This window comes from Toxotes jaculatrix, chromosome 21 (assembly GCF_017976425.1).
Source record: "Toxotes jaculatrix isolate fToxJac2 chromosome 21, fToxJac2.pri, whole genome shotgun sequence".
Taxonomy (NCBI): domain Eukaryota; kingdom Metazoa; phylum Chordata; class Actinopteri; family Toxotidae; genus Toxotes; species Toxotes jaculatrix.
The window spans coordinates 4,690,526-4,707,161 of record NC_054414.1 but is presented as its reverse complement, the minus strand read 5'-3'; the positions used below and the strand labels follow the sequence as shown (position 1 = coordinate 4,707,161).

The following is a 16,636-nucleotide window of genomic DNA, read 5'->3' as shown; positions in this document are numbered from 1 at the left end:
GTACATTTGCCTTGATTGTATTAACATGCTTTCCTCTTCCAGTTTATGTAGAAGAACATTAGAGAAAACCTGAGAGCTTTAACAGAGGCCATCTGTCGGAAATTGAAACAAATAGTACTACATTTTTAAATACTTTGTCATTATTCAACAGTTTCTTTTGCTAAAAAAAAAGCAATCAAAATAAAAAAAATAAATACATTTTAAAAAAAGGAAATCAAAATTAAACAACAAATTCATTATAATCTAGACAAGCGCTACCAGCAGACTGGTATGATGGCCCCCTTTTGGCTGTAGCAATATAGGATTATTGTCTGGATGAAACTAAATATGCCCTTTAAACATTTTCAGTCAGACCTGTGGATTTTGTAAAGACAGCTCGTCAGAAATCAAAATTAAAAATCTGCTAAATCTGGCATATCATCCACCCATTTAGACAGTTTCGAGTTCTTTGCTGTAAATCAGCCTCGTCCTCCAGAAATTACCGCACAGTTACTCATGATGCCCTTAATAAGATGTAAACACACAGCAGAGTGAACCACCAAGCCCAGCTTAGTTTTACACCTCAGCCAAGAAGAGCAGAGTAGTTTCACATTCACGTCTATGTTGTCACGAAGCATATCTGTCTAATCCATACGTACTGATATACTTCATCCATCTATTGCATTTACAGTTAGTGGCTGTGCTTTGGTAGAAAATACTCTGAGCTGTGAATTATGAGTAACTGTCTCAATTTCTGGAGAGAGACCAAACTGTTCAACATCAATATGAGTGACAAAATACAAACAAATGCCTTTGACCTTTGTTGAAGTTACATCTTTAAACCTCAGCAAGTCACACTGAAACTATCCAGATGGAGCGATAACACTCAGATATGTTTCCCTTAGGGTGAGCTTATGCTTTAAAATATTTCAAAATAGGATTTAGAACTATATATGTAAATGTTTCATAGTTAGGGTTAGCGAAGAATTAAACAGCAGGTCTTTAAGTTACTTTCACAAATCAAAAACAGGGGTAAAGAACAGTGTTTCTGGTCAAAAGCAATAACTAGTAAAATGTACTGGTGTTCCATGGGTAACAATGGAAAAATTATTATTATCTAAATCCTAAATTCCACATTAACAGCTTTCACTTAGTGACCGGCGCTCACTAAAGCTGGTCATTTATCAGTAAACGTCATCTTAAAAATACAAAACCAGATCAGTGCTTGTGTTGTTACCACGTTATAAAACGACCTCGACATAATTCTCAATGGCGGCTGAGATCCAAGGCTGGTATCTGCGGAATCAGGACTGACCGGTCTGTAATCTGCGATGGTCCGACTGGGCTGTGGGGTCAGGACAGCTGTTGCTCCAGGGTCTGTTCAGGGCAGAGCGGGCACTCGGTAGAGGTGGAGCAGTTCTCACACTGTAGTCCATGGCCACAGGGCAGGGACACTGAGCCCGGCTCTCCACACGTCACACAGCACTGTCTCTGCTTCCTGTACACCACCTGGGCAAACATGGAATGGACAGAAAAATACGTCAGACTACACACCGTTTTGGGACTTTACGAGGTTTGCTTTGCCAGAGCGGGTTGTCTCAGGTGCATGAAAAGCATAAGTGTGTGGTCCTACCTGTTCTACTGCATGTAAGCAGCTACAGAGCTGAGCCTGCAAACTGAGGACTGACTCCAGGGGCAGTCTGTGTAGTAGCTGGAGTTGGTGCAGTGCTAGATGGGGGTTGTCTCCGCTCCTTAAGCTCTCCAGTGCCTCCTGCAGGAGATTAACCTGTCTCTGCGCCTCCTCCTCAGCCTGCCTGGCTCTCTCTGCCTCCATGGCTAATCGTGCTGCGTGGGCCCGAGACTCCTCTGCATCTGCCTTTAGTGCAGCCCACGACTACAGGAGAACGTAGCCAGAACACAGAAAAAGAAAAATCAATCACTGTCCATGCAGGTCAACACGAACTCGGCCACAAGTATGTTTATATGCACATTAAAATTATGCTTGTGACTCCTGTCATAGTCAGGGTATGGCATGCATGATCATAACAGTATCCAGGTTTCTGATCATCTGTTTGCTGCTGTGTCTTAATTCCTCAATACTCAGCCACTCTGTTCTGTACCAGCAAAGAATGTTCAGAAACCCGGACAAGATGTTTACATGTGCAAACACTCATGCTAGTGCGCATGTAAAACGCACTCCATGTCATGTCAGACATGCATGCACACATGCCCCACTACCTACCTACCTGAGCTGTGTGTCTCCAACTGTGACCCCACTGCTTCAGGGTCCTATGAGCTTCCTCCAGCTCCTGTTTGAGCCTGGCACTCTCTGCACAGGGGCCAGAGGGCAGCAGGGTGGGGGGTGTACCAGGGGAACCCTGGCCTGATGGAAAGTGCTCCCAGATGTTAGTGCTCATACCATTCAGACCTACACGCAGAAGAAGAAACTTAGGAAAATCATGTTCTCACTCACTACAACACTTTGATGTCTTGAATCAAATTCCACGAACCTAAAGAGCTATGAGACGGCCCTAAGAAGGTGCTCTCTGATTGGCCAGGTTGCGACAGGTGAGCAGAAAAGAACGGTGATGCGTGCGGCCTGATTGGAGGAGACGGTGAAGGGGAGCTGAAAGGAGCAGAGCTGCTAAAAGATCCTGGGATATTGACCGGGGCAGAACTCTGAAGCTGGCTGCCACCTACAGAGGCAAAGAGACAAATAATTAGGAGTTATTTACATGTGTGCATTCATAATGTCAGACAGTGTTCATGTGTCATTCTCTGAGTTGTGTCTTTGACATACCCAGCATAATTCCCACACTGGGCAGAGCAGAGCTGCCCTCCAACCTCCTCTCCAACGCTGACACACCAAAATCATTCAGGTCAAGATCATCCAGAGCAGACTCTGTAATACGAACCAGACCAGATTTTAGATGCGTGTAATTTGTTATTTTGCTTTTTTTTTTTTTTAATTGCCGCTACTGTTTGAAGTGACGATCCAGAATTTTGCACACCCTGACCTACCAACAACTGACTCCACAGTCTCACTGGTGGGGTAAAATGGCAGGGCGTTAGCATTCATGCCTGAGGAGATGCCACATCCCGGGGGTCCGAGAGGGGCGGGGCTGGGCGGGGTGGCAGCCAGACTGGAGGGGATGCTGGAGGACAGACTCAAAGGGCTGCCCACCGGCAAAAACACCAACAAGTCCTGAAAGAAAAAAGAATTCTTTTTAGGAAAAAAAGCAAAAACAGGTGTTATTTTATTGTGTCCTTGCAGCAAGTTTACACTGCTGACAAGTAACATATGCCTCCTGAAGAAAATATGTGGACACTGCTGACAGTATGCAGAATTTTAAACTGTCTCCAAATGATAAAAAAAACAACAACAACATCTTGAGTTCAGGGTTGTAACTGTACCTGTTTGCTCTGTGCTGAGGCCAATTCTCTGCTGCGCTGCTCTAGAGCAAAACTCCTTTGCTTGGCCTGACCACAAACCACAAACAAGAATGACGACAATCAGCAATGATGGAAACATGGCACACAGGTGGACACGGCAATTTTTTCCAGCGTGATCCTTTTGTTTCATTTATTAATGTCCTGTAATAACTGTGTTCCTCTTCTTCCATTATCTGTCCTTCTCACCTGATCCTCCCTCTCGAATCCAGGTGCCCTGCCGTACCCTCCTTCTCCTGCCCAAGGCGACAAAGGCTCAGCTCCACCGCTCATGTCCTCACACAAGGACACGACGCTACCCAGCAGCCCCTGCTCCGCTACACATGGCCCTGCAGATGGTGAAAAGAGGTCTGAAACAGAACCGGACCCTGGTCCCATGCTGTGTCCGCTGGGACTTGAAGAGGCCTCCTGGGTAGGGAGAGGGTCTGGAGGTCTGGGGGGCGGAGGGGAGCTGGGGGTGGGGAACGATGGTTCTTCAAGAACTAAGGGCTCTGGAGTTGGTTTAAAAAAAAATAAAAAAATAAAAAAATAAAAAAAAAATACAAAATTAAATCATGGACTGGATCATTAGATTGTCGTGGAGATGTGCTTAGAGAGACGTACTGAGGGGACTTACTTTCAACATGAGCAAAGGCACAGAAGGGCCCTCTGGGACAGCTGCCGCACTGCTGCATGTCATTACACTTTGTGGATTTATAAATCTGTGACAAAAATAAACAAACAAAGAAAAATATAACTCATATATTCATCTCCTGTGACTTCTGGTCTAGACTGTACAGGATATCTGCTGAAACAGACAAACCTCTGGATGGAACTGTTGTTCTGTTCTTGTGTGACAATACTGACATCCCTCTGCTCCCTCACATTTACTGGGATCTCCCCATTCCTCGCTCTGTTTAACAGCCGGACACGGCAACGCCCTGTAGCAGCAGGAACAAATGACAATTTTCTTACACACAATCACAATCGAGCAAAAAAAATTAAATCATTATCTTTAGCTCTCTTCTTTTTACATGATGTAACAGAGCACCTGTACTTGTGCTTGTGCGGGCTGCGCCTCCTGTCTTTGCTGTTATGGTAATATGGACAGGCATAACCTTGACGGCACAGACGAGGTGGTTTCTTACAGAGCTCTGTCTTATAGTGCGACAACACGTAGTTGTTATCTGAAAGAGTTAAAACAAACACAAAAAATTAAAAGCATCATTATGTGTATTATGGATTATATTTGATGTTTTTTTCCACAGTAGTAAACTAATCATAGTTTCACCATTCTAGTTTTAAGAAATACCAGTTGTGGGACTTTCATTAAGTTATTATTCCATCTAGAAACACAGCGGATCAATGTAGCCGTTGTGTAATGTGCTGTCACACAGATTTACCTTGCCAGCGTGGTTCCTCACTCAGGATCTTCTCTATGAGGGCAGTACTTGCTGCCTGTCCTGACTGCCCGTCTCCTCCACCTCCCTCTGAGGCGCCCGAGCCTCCCTGAGACTCCATCACCTGCACTTCTCTGTAAAATTCACAGCATAAAGAGACTCAGCAGAGATACGCATACAGAAATCATATGAAGACCAAAAAAAAGGTGGATATTTGTTTAGGTTACGTTCTTCTGGGCACCTGATATCATAGACAGGGCTGCGTAGGTCATGTGATCCATGAGCAAAGGCACAGTGGGAGCCGTTTTTGCTGCAGTGGCCTTTTGCATCGGTTTCGTGGATACATGATCCCGTTTTATAGTAGCGGAGGTGGTATCTGCGCTCTGTGTCACCTGCTGTCCGATGTAGAAACGGACATCTGGAACACACGGACAATTTACATAGATAAAGACGTACATTTCTTTTCAGGTAATGAGTGTTCAGTATAAACCACAGACTGGAACAGCTGCAATTACTGATTATTTTCATTATGAGTAAACACTTTGTATATAAAATGCATGGAAAATACAGAGCACAATCTCCCAGAGTGCATTCAAAACCTAAATACATTTCATTTATAATTATATAAAACAGACAAAAGCGAGGCATCAATTAGCTGGAACGATTAATCAGTCAAAATTAATCATCAAAATTAAACTGCAGAGCTAGAGTGATTGCTGATATAAGGTATAAAAGATCCAAGCACAAAATGATATAGATTATTAGCACAGATCTTAACATACTAGTATTTATTAAACATTACAGTACTTTTCAATGTGTTGTGTCCCTCTGAATATTTTTTTTAGTAGTACTTATAAGAAAAGGTTCTGTGCTCTTTCCACCTCTCTGTAATGTAACGGCAATAGTCTGGACGGTTCCCAAAGAAAGTCACAAAGTGGTTCATTAGCATGTATCAAAGACATCCCAGTTTTACCCTGAATCAGCTTTCATCCTGTACATTTACATTCGTTTTGTCTGTGCATGTCATAAAGACCATAACGGCTCAGCACATCTCAGAGGAAAAGAAACCCACCGAGCTGAAGAACTGCTGTGTTCAGGTGCTAATGAACACTGTGAAGTTTACGCATCAGACTCTACCAAGGTGTTCAAGCTGATTTACAATTGTGGACAGGGTGTATCCTCAATCACTGCTTCACTGGCTTTCAAACAGCTGAAAGAAGTCCTTTGTCATGCAATGTCTTACACATTCTGGTGGTTCACTTGTGTAATTCAGGATTTAAATGTAAAATGCTTACAAATTTTAGGTATGAGACAGGAGCAATGCTTTGGAAACCAGCAAGATTTAACCATTTAAAGCTGAAGTGGCTTCTGCAAGTATTTTCTTTCCACTGTTGTTTACACACACACAAAAGACCCAGTACAAAAAGCGAAACTTTGTGTAGTCACAACTATCACCTTCCCAGACACAGTGTGGTGAGTTATGCACATGCAAAGGTAACAACAACGCTTCGCCTTTCACAGAAATTCTTCATTTCATCTTCATTCAAAGTATGGGTCTATTGGGGGCCATGCTAATCAGTGTAAACATAATATAAAGCAGTCTTGGACATCACTGACTTCTCAGTTGCACTCACTCGTCTCCATCAGGGCAGGTGCCTGTTCCCTCATCATATTTGGTACAGTAAACATCTGGGCTGTAGTTGAACGTCCCGTCCCGTCTGCGGATGGGTCTGCGGCGCCGCTGGTTCAGGAAGTGCCAGTGAAAACAGGAAAAGGGCCTGTGTTGTGTACATTTATGCTGCACAAACAGGGGGCACTGCTCAGTTCTGAATTCCTTCAGATATCTGGTAAAGAGAGAAGCAACAACAGAGAGTGAAATACATGTTATTGTCTTTCACGGCCAATTTACACAAGCAAGAGCATATACATATTTATTTACAGTGCATTCCATATACTTGCATTCAGTAATTATTGTTTGTTTAACCATATCCTGTTCCCTGCAGCTGTAACGATCCTCTTCCCATAAACGGCTTCTGTATAATTTACCCAAACTAACATTATGTATTTGTGTCAGTGGTACATAAACACAAAAACACAGAACCAGAGTTATCATGTGCCACAAAGCTAATAAGAAATGACCACTGTTAGTGAGTAACGTTAGGCCTCCTTATCGAGACCTGCTCCGGTGAATAAGCCCATTATCGCTGAATAGGCATGGTTCAGTCATTTTAAACAATATTAAATTTATCACTCACTCAATTTTTTCCAATAAAATTTAGCTGTAGTTTGATATAAGCGACTACACGTGAGGTTGTGTACACTTAGCTAGCTAATCCTGCTAACTAGCTACGTACGTGTAATGTTGAGGTTTCTCGGGCTGTACGTTCAACACGGTTGCGGGAGATGTCGAGCCCCCTGCGGGTGAAGACGATGAGGACGAGGAGGGTCCCCCGGTACTCGTCGCTGCCGAAGATGACGGGGGTTGTGAGTGTGTTTTAGACATTTTTCCAGTTTAAAGCCTAACAACAAGAACCTTGTTTTTAGCTTACTGGCTAGCTATTCTTATTAGCTTCGAAATCCGCATTCTACAACGATGTGAGCTTGCGCAAGGCAGGAGGAAGTAGTAGCAAAGGAACAACTAGGACAACACGGAACTGTGGGACATGAAGTTCAATGTTGGATTTGCTAATGATTTACTAATGATTGCGCAACACCTATGAGATCAGATCATACACTATGACCATGTTTTACAGATGTGCGTAACGTTACACATGATTTGAAGAAAACTGAAATACGGGAAAATTATGAGCGACAGAGATCACGTTTTTGATTTGCATCACCCTATTGGCTGTGCCATATGTCTGCTTTGGAAACTGAACCAATGAACGTGTAGTAGTTCACAAGCATTGCGTCACGACAAAGTACAAATACTCGGCCTCAACCTCCCCCTCCTTACACAAAGCGTTTTCGGTGGTTTCTATCGAGAAATAATCAGCCACGGTGATTGTTTCAGACCAAGCGACATTCTAAAGGTAAATAAGATCGATCTTCTATGTAACACTAATGTATTTAACAAACTCAATACAGTGATGTGTATCAGGGGATCGCGTTTCTGTTTACAGGCATTGTTTGTTACAGGCTAACATATCGACTTGCTAACTTTAGCTTTAGCTAAAAATAGAACAATGAAATCTATTACACTTGACGTTTCTGGTTAAACGTCACGGTTGGCCCGGTAAGGTGAAACTAAACCTCGTGAACAAGCCCAAGGTTAGCCAACATCCTATGTCAATGCTGATGTTAGCTATTTAACAAGAAATATAGCTATTAGCTTAGCTGATTTGGTTTAAGTTAACGTTGGTTGAGCTCAACCGAGGCAATGTCGTCCGAGGGGGAAATGAGAAACGGAAAATGGCGAAGTCGAAAAGCAAAGGCTGACTGGCTGGGCTAGTAGAGGCGTCGGGTGTTTTGACGCTAGCTCCTCTGGCTGCAGTGGGCCTCGCCAGTACTTAACGTCAAATCGTTGACTTAAACGGTAATGGCACTATTAGTCCATCTTATCAAACGTTTATTAACACTGATTTGCTCTAATGTTGTTTTTTTTTATTTTTTGGGCCTTGCTAGTAGACGGCGCAGCGTTGATAGAGCCCACTGGAGCAAACCTGACGCCTCCTAGCTTCAACCTTGGGGGAGGGGAGCTCTCAGTACATTGCTATGCTAAATTAGCGTTTCGGCAAGCTATACGGCGGATTTGCACAGTTGCTTCGGCTGGTTTCTGCTGCATTTAGGGTGAAAATCGGGCATCTCAGGGTGTCAATAACATGTTTTTTTAATATGTTTTTAGCTAAAACGAGATGGCCCGTACCAAGCAGACCGCCCGTAAGTCTACCGGAGGAAAGGCGCCAAGGAAGCAGCTCGCTACCAAGGCAGCCAGAAAGAGCGCACCTTCCACAGGGGGCGTGAAGAAGCCTCATCGTTACAGGTTTGTAGCATTTATATTTCATAATTTCCAGTGTTCAAATTTTTAAGGGGGGTGATCCACTGCTGTCACCATATTCAAATACTTGGCGGCGCTAAAATGACTTCTGTTGTTTAGGCCAGGAACTGTGGCTCTGAGGGAGATCCGTCGTTACCAGAAGTCCACTGAGCTTCTCATCCGCAAGCTGCCCTTCCAGCGTCTGGTGAGAGAAATCGCCCAGGACTTCAAGACTGATCTGCGCTTCCAGAGTGCCGCCATTGGAGCTCTTCAGGTAAATAAGACATGATTGTGCATGTGTATGATGAATCCTTTAGGCAATGTGTAGTAGTTGCTGTATGCCTAACGTCTGTATCCATTTTCCCTTTTTATAGGAGGCCAGTGAGGCTTACCTGGTGGGTCTGTTTGAGGACACCAACTTGTGCGCCATCCACGCCAAACGTGTCACCATCATGCCCAAAGACATCCAGCTGGCTCGTAGGATAAGGGGAGAGAGGGCCTAAGTGGCAGGAAATGAGCCTATTTATCATACTTAACCATTTTTGTGGACACTTTTATTTCTTGGGTATTTTTTTTTTTTTTTTAAATAAGTTTTCTTTTTTTTGAATTTTGTATTGTATTTTAGATTGAGACAATACATCCAACCATTCCATAAGCCTGAGTACACTTTGGGTAGATGGAAATATTGTGCAGTAGGAATACCTACCTATTCCAGCTTGGCTCATTACTACATTAACAATAATCAATCAACCTTTTGGAGCAAGGATGAATTCTTCACACCTTCCATGGGGGTCCAGGGTTTCTTCACCCATCTACTATTTACAACAGAATGCCAGCATGTCTTGCTCAGCAGGTCTCACTGCAGTGTTGGGGTGTTGACTACAACAGTTGATGCTCTACACTCTGTGACAAGGAGCATGGCAGACCCCTCTGTATTTTTCTGGACTGCTTTTTACATGTTTTCCAACATAAACCTTGGCAGCTACATTTAATACTATTTATGAAGATGTTGTCACATGTCTTTCTATTAAAGGTCTTTACGAGTAGAAAGTCCTGTGTACTGTAGTTGATTGAAATGTTTTTCACACTGTAGGTCTTCATATATTTATTTACAACACATAAAACAGGATTTGACAGTTGATCATACAAACCACTCTGTATGTTTGAAACCAGCAGCTGTAAAGAGAAGATGATTTTTTTTTAAATGTTTAATTACATAAATCAGCATTATGAGCTCTTGCATAGTAGTGTCTCACCTATACGGCACACGATCTCTTCACACTCCTTGATGTTGCTGGCCCTGAGTACCACACAGCAGAAGCCTGTTGACTGAGGGGTTTCTGGGGAGTCTCTGTGAACAGAGCCAATCACATGCTTAGATGACATCTGGGTCCAGCCAATGACAATAGAGCTGTAAGGGCTTGGGTATTGCATCACCACATGTCTCTGTGGTGGGGAGTGACCTAAACCACAGCAGGTCTGGATTAGTGGGGATGTGCGGTGGATGGATGATAGAAATCTCCTTGATCATATTGTTTTTCTGGCATCTACAGCAAAAATCAATAACAGCTTTGTTGCACACAGACGTGGTGTGTAAATTTGACACTTACGCCACACAAAACGCAAATATTGTGTAGTCTGGCTGCCCGTATCTCCCTACACATGAAATCTCTGGATAGTGATGCTCAAACAGCTCCTGAGCAAACAAGAAGACAGGCAGCATGTTAGTCCAGGAGAATTTTAATTGCAGCCAGGGAAGTCTTACGACAACAGGCATCACATGCATCTACTTACCAGTTTGCTGTTTCTGTCTGTGCATGTCAAATGTGTTTCCTTCATATCTAAGAGAACATCCTGCAGGACAAATTACACCGATTGAGCACATGTTGATGTTATGTTGTGTTAGCAGAACATCCACAGGGGCTAATGTGCCCTCCAGCGGGGGTGTGGTTTCATTACCTTGCTCGGCAGGTTTTTCTGCAACACTTGTGGAATTGCATGCTGTAGCACCTCCTTGCCTCCAAACTGAGAAAGGGTAATACCGGTTATCATACTGCTTATGACTAGCACATGTATACACAACTATTTCATGTTTATCAAATTGTAAACAAAAGCAATTATTTACCATTCCAATGTTTGCTTTTCCCAAGAACTGCACAATGTATACAATCCTGTAGAGGAGAGGTGGATTAGTGCCTTAATGTCAAGGGTACAACTGACAAAAAGTTGTTCGTCCTTAAGGATTTGGTTACCAACTTGCCTTCCCTCCTTGAGACACTGTGATGGAGAAGGCCTCTGGTCCCCGGGGACTGACTGTAGGGAGGGAGCAAGACCAAACTGCAGTGTGGGGTTTTCCATCCTCAGGGCCCGCAGGAGTTTGATAAGGGGCCGATACACGGTTCCATCATGGGCCCTCCATCGCAGGACACGGATGGACAGAGGGCAGCCCTTCAGCCGCGACAGAACCACACCTGCCTGGGAAAATAGAGGAAATGTACATGCACAATAACTTCTAAGGCTTCTAGCAAGTAAGCAAATGTAAACAGTTCAGAGAGTGGCAGGATTTTTAATTATGCAAACCATTATAGGGTTTGTCAAGGGTGTGACAGGCTAGTGTTTGATGGGTTCAATCAATAGGAAAATATCCACAGAATGTGACCTGTGCTCTATGCCCCTACAGAAAACCAATATGTGTATGTGGGACTGTTGGTTCGGGCTTGCTCTTAAATACATGCTGTATTTGCCAGAAAACATGCATGAATATCAAAACTGGTGATTTACTTCTTTCAGTGTTAAATTTCTTTTCAGCTTTACGCTAAATTGTATTTAGCCCAACATTCAAAAATCACTCCCTCACTGTTGTAAGTTTGACTCTGTTTGAAAACCGGGTTTAGCCTTACCATGCCTTCAACAAGGGTCATGTTCACCATGTTAATAAGAGTCCAGCACCTACACACACACACAGGAGTTTTCAGGTCTTCTGGCTGATTAGAGGTCTGCTCAGGTTGGACACAGCTATTCTTGGAATTGCATAATGTCACCAAACTACATGTATTATTAAAAATGATGTTAAAGTGTTAGTGGTCCCACCCTAACTGGGGCCACCCAGCTAACAATCAGGGAAATGTCTATGAAGCACAGTCTTTACACACCAAGTGGTTTAATCAGACAACAGAAGTGAAAACACCTGTGTGGGTTTTGTGTGTGTGTGTGTGTGTGTGTGTGGTAAGGTCTCTTCACTTAAGGTTTTTTTGGCATGTCATGGTAGGAAAGGTACAGGTGTGAATGATCAAATAAATGATGGCTGAGTTCCATTTAGCTGCTTTAGTTTTAGGATCCTGGTAGTGGGGAATGCTGGTAACTGTCATGGCTTACTGAGACACTCTAGTACAACAGAACTATTGTTGATGTTATTAGTAACACCTGTGTTTATCCCACTATGACAAATATAATGTAAATGTCGGCTGTGATAAAAGGCCTATTGTAATCTGCCATTCCCACGACATGAAAGGTCATTAGGTTCATCTCGACTTAACGAGGTCCAGCTGGTGCAATGTCTAATCGGCTCAATTCAAAGCTCAGTTCACTGCACGCGTTTCCTTTATGTTCTGTGATGGCTCAAACGTGAGATGCCTGGATAACCATTGTCATTTTTCTCAAAACACCCATCACACATCAGGTGTTTAAAAGGAAATGTGAGGCTGTTATTTAAACCAGCACTGTCACTGACACGAAGAGACAGACAGACAATGTCTATGAATATTTCACTGGTCATTATATAACACCGTCTGAGTGTTGTATATTAATTTTTCTACCTGTCCACACTTGGAATTCCTCAGCGAGGTCCCGTTGATTTCATCGATAATGTCACCACAACAGATAAACTTGTCGACATAAGCCTGACCACCAGGCATCAGGTCCAGGACGAAGACACGCCCCCTGAGATACCTGAGAGACAGACCGAGGGACAGAGGGAGATAATGAAACCGGCTAAACAGATCTAGTTATTAGCAGACATGCACAGGAATGAAAATATATTTTTTGTAGAGTGAAAGATACAAACCTCAACACCATCCCGACTTCTCGACAGGGCACTACTTCGTATATTTCACACACCTAAAAACAAACCATCATCAGACCACTGAATCCATAATGATATCATTGTGATGTAGCAATGAATTACTGAACAGTAATCATTGTCTCTTACCGGCAGGAGCCAGCTCTCATCCAGAAAACTACAATTCTGCGTTAAGAGACCAGAGGTGGTTATTAGTTGATTAGTTGGCTTCCACCAAATGATAGCTGGCATTAAAGTAACGAAGGTTGTATTTTGGAGTAAAATCCCATGTGGTTTGGAAATTTTGAAAATAAGTACACAACACATTTTCAGCTTTTCTTGGCATAAAGTTGCTCTGACCTCCATGTCCAGTTTAAACTCCATGTGAGAAAGGACCAGCAGCAGCGACATGAAAGGCTCTGGAAGAGAGAGAGAGAGAGAGGCTGCTGTTGATGTTGGATGGCAGTGGTGACAAGAATTTCCTCAGCTCTGCTGAAGCCTGTTTCTTATTTGGCAGAAACATTCAGATCAAGTAAAAAAAAAAAGCCTCACCCACAAATTCCTCATTCCTGAGAATTGATAAAGCAGGGCTGTACCACTGGAGGGGAGAGAAACAGGATGAAGCTAAGCTATTTTAATCTGTTAAAGAGAGCAGATGACTAAAGTTTCACAGGCATATTTGGTGGATACGTTACCTAACAGTGCAAGGAAAAAAAACACAAGGGCAGCATCAGAAAAAAAGGCATCAATTTCTAAATATATGGCAGTATAGGGAATTCGCCCATATATCTGACCTCCAGGACTCTGGGTGTGTGCAACAGGTGTGTGATGAACTGTGGCAGGGCCTTGCGGCCGAGGGCCAGTCTGAGCAGGTAGCGGCCTCTGCCCTGAGCTGAGAGCAGCTTCCTGCAAACTCTAGTCTGCTCCACTGCCAAGGACAGAGCAGACAGCCTACACACACACACAGACACACACACATCAGCACAGAAAACAGATATTAACAGATAGAAACAGTCCTGTTTTTATTAGAGTAATGCCAATTACAGTGTACAATTATAACAATGTTAAAAAATGTCACACTTTCAGTTAATCTAAGCAAAATGATGTTACCTGCCGCAGCCGTCTTGGTGGGGAAGCTGTTCGAAACACTGCCAGTAGTCTCTGTGTACCAGGCTGAGAACTGGCTCTGGTAAGAAAGTAAAAGCACACACAGTCTGTACACGCTTAGAGCTCATCAGTTATTAAAATATTCACAATTCACTGAATTCTACCCCCAAAATATAATGTTTTAATATGGCAATTACTATATTTTTAAATATAAACTGACATCCTGGAATGTGTAGGTGTAAAATAATAATTAAAAAAGAAGGTATCTCATATAACTATTTGTTTTCAGCAATGTACAGATAAATGATGTTGTATTTTAAAAACATGCACACATGTGGTGTTTGTTCAGGGTAAACATTCATACTGACGTTGGAGCCCCTTCCTGAGGACCAGCTCCAGAAGCTCACAGCAGGAGGCAAGGTGAGGGTTGGTGTCTGTCACCATCTCCCCATCTGCCTGTAGGTTGAGGACACACACTGGGAGGAAGAAGAAAAAAACAAACACACTCAAATGACAGTGGGTCTGGTGTTGATCTGCATGTCAGCGATCAATAATACACACCAGTTTTCATGCAACCTGCGTTTGTCATCGCTATTTCACACACAGACACTAATACAGAAGAGCCAGCGCAGAAGATAAACGGTCTGGCGGATGATGAAGTAAGATTTGTTTTTCAGTGCGTTTGCTACAGAAATAAAACCCACATTATCAAAGCGAATAGCACAAGCTGTCTGTCGTGATGAACCACAAGACGCTCAAAACTGAACGATGCAATCAGCTGCCTCAGAAAATCAAATGATGATCCAGTAATTGCGTATTTATGCGCCTACTACTGATCCTCACCTTTGAGAGTGCCGATCAGAGGGTCTTTGGGTGCCATGTTGAGGGAGACCAGCTGTGATCTGCGGCTGTCGTCGATAAGAGACGCACCGAGACTCCCGTCAGATAAGCACGGTCACACGCGCTGTGCTCTCACTTCCGTGTAAGCCTACCTAACATACCGAGACACCTTCCCGTCCCTCAGGATCTGAGTACATGAGACGGACAGACAGAGAGGGGAGGCACTTTGATTTATTAGTCTTTGAAACAAAGGCCAAATATAAACTAACCAAACCAGGACCACATCACAGCACTGAGGAGACGCTCTTTGTGCATGAAATAAAATACACCAAGTGTTTATAGGCTGTAGTGACATCTGCTGTTTTGCCTCCCGACATAAAACTGCCGTGCTGCCTTTAAATACTCTCTGTAGACTGTTGCCGTATTTCGTATAAGTCCGTTTCAGCGTTTCATTAAATAATAAATGAAGATAACACAGAGCTATGCTATGCTGTAGTGACTTGTTGTGTAGGCCAATCGCTTTTAGTATAAAGGATGAAAAGCAACAAGTAATCATCACTAAATCTTTACAGCTAATAGAATTAAAAAATAGTGTAATGATATTCATACAGTTATAGTTAGCTTCCGTGTAGTTGGCTTATATGTTATTTGTTAGCTCAGTCAAATAAACCAAAAACAAATCCAGCATACTACACAGAGCCAGACTACCTGAGAAACAGGTAAAAACTCTGCGGTGTCCTCGCGGTTTCAGCGAAGCACCGGCGCCCTCTCGCGACTCTTCCGTTCACACTGCAGCTCAAGAGTGAACGCGGTGGTAGATAAGCGCGCGCGCTCCGTCTCCTGCCGCAGTTGTAGTGTGATGAAGCGGTGCGTGTCCGCAGGATGGAGGAGCACTGAACCACACCGAGTCAAAACAACACGGAGGAGCTGCGCGAAGTTACCTGCAGAAAGAAGAATTCTACCATAACAATCTCAGACTGCGTTGCATTTTATTTATTTCTTTATTTTTTCACAAAGCGATGATTTAAACTGAGAAAATCAGTAGAAGTGTGCTGCTGTTTAGGGCGTAATTAAATAAAATAATTTCCCTGCCTCAGAGTGATTGTTGTCCATCTTTGGAGGGTGTTGTTGTTCATTTGGTTATCTTTATGCACATCGTAGGATTAACATTTCTATTTTATCTAAAAGAAAGAATAGCACGAAAAGTGTGCAGATGCATTTAAGGCTCTTTCAGTAAATATAAAACAGCATATCTCCTTTTGTATTCCGGTTGTTTATGCACAGTGAATTATGGTCTGTTTGTTTTGATGGCGACTTGCAGGCAGAGGTCTGGTCTGTCGCTCCTAATATAGAAAGGCACTACCTGGGTTTACAGAAATGGCACCGGTGGTAATCCTGGATTTCCTATAATCTTCAGGCTCCTCTTCGCCACATGCAGCTCCTCTGCCACCTACACTCTGCCTCTGCCACGCTCTGCCTCCAAAAATAAACCGTCTCTCCAAGCAGTGAGAGTGAATGTGCAGTCACAACGTTTCATAATTTGACGGACAAATCATGCAGGAGTAAAGTTCCCTCTGATTTACTTGACTTATCCATACTGTGCCTACTTAATTGGTTTAACAGGCTCAGTGTTGGGCTAAAGTTAACATGGACTATAACTCACTACATGGTGTATTTACAGGCAGTTTGTAATTAGCAATTATCATCACAGAGAAAATCATATAACATTAGACTGATCTGTCCTCAAAGATCAGTCTGATGTTACTCATAAAAAGATAAACTTTAAGTCTTTTGAGTTTGAGTTTTTTTTTTTTTTCTTAAAATTCTCAGACTCCCAGTACTGTTTAT

At 43.0% G+C, this 16,636-nt stretch overlaps 3 protein-coding genes across 3 annotated transcripts; 1 reads left to right on the top strand and 2 right to left on the bottom strand.

The window, feature by feature from the left end:
• Positions 1-106: 106 nt before the first annotated feature.
• unk (unk zinc finger) lies at positions 107-7,394 on the bottom strand. Its single transcript, XM_041067009.1, has 15 exons — positions 7,163-7,394; positions 6,443-6,652; positions 5,050-5,226; positions 4,812-4,942; positions 4,460-4,595; positions 4,232-4,349; positions 4,046-4,130; positions 3,619-3,920; positions 3,394-3,459; positions 3,001-3,184; positions 2,780-2,881; positions 2,490-2,675; positions 2,226-2,407; positions 1,613-1,873; positions 107-1,488 (listed from the first exon to the last, which is right to left on the bottom strand). Exons 1-15 carry the CDS (start codon positions 7,309-7,311, stop codon positions 1,333-1,335), a joined length of 2,445 nt encoding a protein of 814 aa, XP_040922943.1. The 5' UTR covers positions 7,312-7,394; the 3' UTR covers positions 107-1,332.
• A 315-nt stretch (positions 7,395-7,709) lies between these two features.
• On the top strand, positions 7,710-9,830 carry LOC121201296 (histone H3.3A). Its single transcript, XM_041067063.1, has 4 exons — positions 7,710-7,840; positions 8,653-8,790; positions 8,905-9,058; positions 9,159-9,830. The coding sequence occupies exons 2-4, from the start codon at positions 8,663-8,665 to the stop codon at positions 9,285-9,287; spliced, it is 411 nt and encodes a 136-aa protein (XP_040922997.1). The 5' UTR covers positions 7,710-7,840; positions 8,653-8,662; the 3' UTR covers positions 9,288-9,830.
• On the bottom strand, positions 8,641-15,047 carry si:ch211-250n8.1. The gene is made up of 16 exons (XM_041067062.1): positions 14,792-15,047; positions 14,317-14,424; positions 13,952-14,027; positions 13,636-13,792; positions 13,394-13,439; positions 13,202-13,260; positions 12,992-13,027; positions 12,848-12,900; positions 12,600-12,732; positions 11,045-11,259; positions 10,910-10,955; positions 10,744-10,809; positions 10,579-10,638; positions 10,395-10,480; positions 10,041-10,135; positions 8,641-9,960 (listed from the first exon to the last, which is right to left on the bottom strand). Exons 1-16 carry the CDS (start codon positions 14,826-14,828, stop codon positions 9,926-9,928), a joined length of 1,308 nt encoding a protein of 435 aa, XP_040922996.1. The 5' UTR covers positions 14,829-15,047; the 3' UTR covers positions 8,641-9,925.
• Positions 15,048-16,636: the final 1,589 nt, after the last annotated feature.

Coding starts and splice junctions, on each gene's coding strand:
- unk (XM_041067009.1), bottom strand. CDS start 7,311: ATGTCTAAAACACACTCACAACCCCCGTCATCTTCGGCAGCGACGAGT. Junction 4,350..4,459: donor CCGCACAAGCACAAGTACAG/GTGCTCTGTTAC, acceptor CTGCTGCTACAG/GGCGTTGCCGTGTCCGGCTG. Junction 3,185..3,393: donor CCTCAGCACAGAGCAAACAG/GTACAGTTACAA, acceptor TTTTTCTTTCAG/GACTTGTTGGTGTTTTTGCC.
- LOC121201296 (XM_041067063.1), top strand. CDS start 8,663: ATGGCCCGTACCAAGCAGACCGCCCGTAAGTCTACCGGAGGAAAGGCG. Junction 8,791..8,904: donor AAGAAGCCTCATCGTTACAG/GTTTGTAGCATT, acceptor TCTGTTGTTTAG/GCCAGGAACTGTGGCTCTGA. Junction 9,059..9,158: donor CCGCCATTGGAGCTCTTCAG/GTAAATAAGACA, acceptor CCCTTTTTATAG/GAGGCCAGTGAGGCTTACCT.
- si:ch211-250n8.1 (XM_041067062.1), bottom strand. CDS start 14,828: ATGGCACCCAAAGACCCTCTGATCGGCACTCTCAAAG. Junction 13,440..13,635: donor ACACACCCAGAGTCCTGGAG/GTCAGATATATG, acceptor TCTCCCCTCCAG/TGGTACAGCCCTGCTTTATC. Junction 10,956..11,044: donor CAGTGTCTCAAGGAGGGAAG/GCAAGTTGGTAA, acceptor TCTCCTCTACAG/GATTGTATACATTGTGCAGT.